The sequence below is a fragment of the Montipora capricornis genome, chromosome 12 (assembly GCF_036669925.1).
Source record: "Montipora capricornis isolate CH-2021 chromosome 12, ASM3666992v2, whole genome shotgun sequence".
Taxonomy (NCBI): domain Eukaryota; kingdom Metazoa; phylum Cnidaria; class Anthozoa; order Scleractinia; family Acroporidae; genus Montipora; species Montipora capricornis.
This window is the reverse complement of record NC_090894.1, coordinates 3,388,669-3,393,668: the sequence shown is the minus strand read 5'-3', so window position 1 is coordinate 3,393,668 and position 5,000 is coordinate 3,388,669. Positions and strand designations below refer to the sequence as shown.

Sequence of the window (5,000 nt, the reverse complement as noted above, 5' to 3'; positions counted from 1 at the left end):
TGCAGTTTGTCTCGTAGCGTTTTCCCACGGTTACCCCACAGTTACCCCAAGTGCAAAACGCTTCAATAACAAGGGCCAGGAGCCCAATGATGTGCTAAGTTTACCAGTTGTTTATTCAGCCACGTTTAATCAGCCAGTTGTTTATTCCGCCGTTGTTTATTGTGCGCACGCAATTTTTTTCTCTTTCCCGACTATCTGGGAACCTGGAACAGGCTACCATAAATCACGAAATGCACTTACGTTCATACGATTTCCTATAAAGAACGAATGCAATAAGTAGAAGCAGACGTATAACCTTTACGCTGGGCCCCAAGTTATTCGAATTGGAAAAAAAGTAATCAACAAAAAAGAATTAACAACAAGCAGCTTTAGCGTGACTGTATCAACTGCCTTTTTACACTGTTGTAATTCAATATGGCAAAAACGTTTAACAAATAAGGTGCAGATAAGTTAAACTAAGTGCAAAATCTATTGCGTTAAAATTTATCTCTCTAAATCATAAATGTTGATTGTTGACAACGAAACTATCGTTAGTCGTTTTGTCGCTTGACTGTAGAAAATTGCATTATATACGGAGGGCTGTGATCCCCATTGTCACTTTGAAGTCAGTTAAAAATGAGCTCCAAACCACCACTGGGTGCTAGAATTGCTTCCTTGTGTGCAGCGGAACTTGAGGTTAACTGCATTACCGTAGCAACCAAAGTTGTCCTCGTTAGGTACCGAACCCGACTTCGGCTGAAAGTGACAGGTGGTGGTGGCTCCACTGTCAGTGTGAAGAAACTGACCAGTAGCGTTAGTCCCCTGCCAAAAAGGTACCGTCTCGTGAATTCCAATGTGCCCCCGAATGTTGATATACTCCACTTTCTTGCATTTTTTGGCATCACTGTAATCAATAATATTAAGGTCGCTAAAAGTTCCGCGAACGTAGTTGGTAAAATCTACGCCGTGAGTGGGATAACTACATGTTGCTCGCCAGTGAGTGGAGTGACTCTGCAGGGATCTCATTCGTGCCAAGCTCAGGCGATAGACATTCCAGTTAATAGCATACTCGTTTACAGGAGCGTCAAACTTGAGTGGTGTGTTCTTGAAAGCAGCAAGTGAGCGATACTGAGTTCCCCAAGACCAAGACATGACCAGGGTCCAGGCTTTACCGGGTTCGGAATTCAGGTCACAGTAAGCTGGGAAGCTGTTCCCTGCGCTGTCATAAAGTCGGTAGATGCCACATTTGGACTCTCCTTTCAACAGATAATCCAAGCAAGAGGTAGGACGCGATACATCTGGGGTGATTGAAAATGAATTGTGACAGTTGCCTCCCTGAAATACGATAAAAACCGATCCCTGAAAAGAATTTTCTCGAGGGTTTTGGGTGGAGGGGGATTTCATCAGAAGATTATTTTTTTGAGCATTCAAATTGATGTCTTACCTTACATCCCATTGCAAGATCTCCTTCTACATTGTGTCCAACTTCAAGATTCTGAAAAACAACACTTTTTTTGCAAATTAATACCCAACGTTCGTGTTATTGCGGCTGCGCTTGAGCGAGCATGGAAATGAGAATGACGAAGAGTGATTTTCGGATTTATTTCCCATATTGGCACGCTCATTCAAATCAACGCGACCAAGACCTAGGTCTTCTTCGTATGGGGACAATCAATAATTTTCTCTCGTATTAGTGCTTACTGAATTCATTGACTTCTCTTGGCCGCATTCAACCGTGCAGAGTTCACAGGAAGCTGTTCAAAAACTGACGTTCGGCGTCTTAAGATGTCTACCACGAATATAGATTGTAATAAATGGCACCAGATAGCGTTAAGTTTGGTTAGTTGAGCTGCGAATAGCAAAATGTCGGCTGAAGTTTGGAATATCGGGGCTAACCGTAAGCATTTCGGCGATTACCCTTTCGGGACAAGTTAAAATCGAAGTGTTCCGTAGCATGAAAACGCTTTTTATCACGGTGACTGTGGGACGATGACTGTGGGAAGTGTGAATTTACTTACCAGAAGGACGAGATCTGAAAATAGCAGAAACATCATCGAAGCCAAAAACTCACGACAAATTGAGTGCACAGTTCTAAGAGGGGAAGGCAACTTACCACAAGACTAGTCTGCACACGACAGCCTACCCTGTCAAAATTAACTCTATTGTAAGGTGACCAGGGTTTTCTAAGGAGGCGAACAGGAAAAAATGTGAGATATTGGCTCAACGCATGAGGTCAAGAAAGCAAGCACCACTTGTAGAGACAACACAAAATATCACGAAAATTTTATCAAAGATAATTAATAATAATATTATTATTATCATTATTATTATTATTATCATTAGTAATGTTAATAATAAGAATAATATTCAGCTTCAGCTCATTGTATTTTACAGTGGAATTGAATATGCACTGAAGTAATCTTGCATATTCCTGATATAAGTTTTGGTTGCTCAAAGTGGTGAAGTACAATGATATTATGTATTATCGTTTGTCTTACGAATTCTTCAACAAAAATTCGGGAAATCCAAATTTTAGTGTTAATTTGTTTCTTTACAGTTGCGACTCTTAAGAACTATGTGAAAACTGGGGATTTAGTCTTAGTTTTTCTTATTTATTCATATTTTTTCATACCTTGGTGTAAAGCAACATAGCATTTTCCAAGTAATTACACTGAACCTGAAATTGAAACTGGTGGGCGGATATGAAATGTTTTCGTGTTGGACCTTGGAAATGATACAACAAAGACATTTGTCACTTCGATGGTTGGCGTTTGGTGTGGGACGCGACGGTTTTACACTTCTATGTCGACAGAATTGACGGGGGTGAGTCAGGGTTTTTTTCATCTTAAGTTCGATCGCTTGGCGTACAGAAACGAAGTGCATTCCTCGCATATTACCTTATTTACGATATTATCTTTGTGTATTAAAATTGTCATTCATTTAAGGTCGGTAATAAAACAGAATGAAAGTGATATTGGTGTGGTCACGACTAAACGGCGTGACACTTATTTTCTACAGCATTGTTTGGACAACCTTTAGAACACTGGCATTTCTGAATATTATTACTCCAAGGAATGGCTTTGACTTTGTAATCAAAAAGCTTTGACTTTGACTTTTTGGTGGGTATGGCTCACAACCCGCTAGCATGCATTGCGAGCACTTACTTCATGAAATAGTCTCACTCTCTGGCATCTCTCTGGCGCCAAACAATTCTAGGGGGGTTCGGGGGCATGCTGCCCCGGAAAATGTCTCAAATTTGCACTTCTCATATCGCTGGAAATGCACAGTCGACTCCGCCATTTTGGTTTTTGCATGCTGCTTGCTAAGAGAGTACACGTTTTTATAGTCAGCCTGAGCTAACAATTCGACCGGTACTTCATATATTAACGGGTGAACGTCCTAAAGAAACACGAAAATTGGTCGCACACGAACCGATTGAACATTAGTCGAGGTTCAGTGCTAGTGAAGGAACGAATTGAGCACTTCTGAATGCTTAGAAGGTAGAGTTATCTACCAGAAGAGTGCCAATGCGTGAGAAATGCTCGTGTTGGCGTGACAGCGTGAGATTGCATGGAAATGCGTGAGACTTGAGAGCTCCGTAAGAAGCTCTTGTAGTTTATTTTTAATTCATGAATACCACTCCCAAGCTTGTTTTCAATTGATTTAGCGGTTTGATCAACTTGATCTGTCTGCAAGTTCTGTAGTACAGGACAGGACTAATAGTTGGTAATTGGCACATTTTTGTAGTAAAATTTCTCAGATACCTCTCCTCATCTGGAAGATTAGTGTCTTTGGATGAATGGACGGTGATCTATGGGTTTGTGTGTTCAACTTCTTTTTTCTTTCTCGATCAGCAAATCCTTTTAATTTTTGAAGGGCTTCACTTTAGCTATACTCTCATACACATGGACACACTCCACTTTGCCAAAAACCACGTGTTAAACCATTAGTAAAAAAGCAACAGTTATCGAGGAATTTGTAAGCTGTTATTGGTCCACTGAAAACTGGGTCTGGTCACCTTGTTGTGAAGGACGACGATAAAGCTTGCTTGATGAATACCTCAATACTTTGCCTCGATTGGTGAAAAATTGGGGCTTGATCTCCCGCCTTCAACTATGCCGTTATTGTCTTCGGATTCGCTGCCGCAGTCGAAAAGCGTACCATCACTTTCTGAAGTTAAGTTGACGGAAGAAAGCGTTCTGCGACAAACAGCTAATTAAATCCAACAAAGCTACCGGTCGCGATGGTATTTCTACAAAACTTTTGAAACTATCCAGCCAAGAATTGAGTCCGCATCTGACGAGCCTTTTTAGATGAAGCATCGACCATGAAATTGTGTATGAAAGGTGGGAACTAGCAAGAGTGTCTCCTGTTTTCAAAAAGAACGACCCCACCGATCCAGGGAATTATCGACCGGTTTCTCTCCTCTCTGTTCCTAGTAAGCTGCTCCAAACTGAAATCAATACCGCCATTGTCGATCACGTGACAAGTAATAACTAATAACTCCAAATCAGTGGGCTTACAGAATAGCTCACTACACTGAATTACGTCTTGTTCACCTTAAAGAGAAATGGAAGAGGTTTGCTGATAGCGGCTTCGTAGTTGCCGTCGCGTTCGTAGACTTAAAGCTTTTGACAGTGTATCGCACTCGCATCGCACCTGTTAGAGAAATTACACAGGCAGTTTGGTATCGATGGTCAACTCTACGCCTGGATGAAGAATTATCTGTTGGATAGAAAGCAGTTTACGGTGATAAATGGTAAGGAATCTTCGAAAATGCAAGTTAGGTGAGGAGTTCCACAGGGTTCGGCTATAGGCCCTCCTTTGTCTACGTTGTTCACGAACGATTTACGATCATCTATTATATCTGGAGATACGTTTATGTACGCTGGCGACACTACGGTTTTCTGCATCGGTTCTACACAAGACGTAACTTGTAATTTGCTAAATTGTGCACTTGAACAGCTTTTCACCTAGTTTGCAAAAAAACGCTTAACTCCTCATCCTGGCAAATGCGAGGT

General features: G+C 41.3%; 1 protein-coding gene across 1 annotated transcript in view; it reads right to left on the bottom strand.

The window, feature by feature from the left end:
- The window catches only part of LOC138025296 (uncharacterized), a 7,690-nt gene that overhangs the window by 880 nt on the left and 1,810 nt on the right, over positions 1-5,000 (bottom strand). Inside the window, exons 2-4 of the mRNA XM_068872531.1 lie at positions 2,093-2,162; positions 1,424-1,474; positions 1-1,314 (exon numbers count right to left, since the gene is read on the bottom strand). The exon at positions 1-1,314 is cut by the window's left edge and continues 880 nt beyond it. Of these exons, the coding sequence (XP_068728632.1) occupies positions 610-1,314; positions 1,424-1,474; positions 2,093-2,162 (826 nt within the window). The 3' untranslated portion in view covers positions 1-609. The remainder of the gene's footprint in view (positions 1,315-1,423; positions 1,475-2,092; positions 2,163-5,000) is intronic.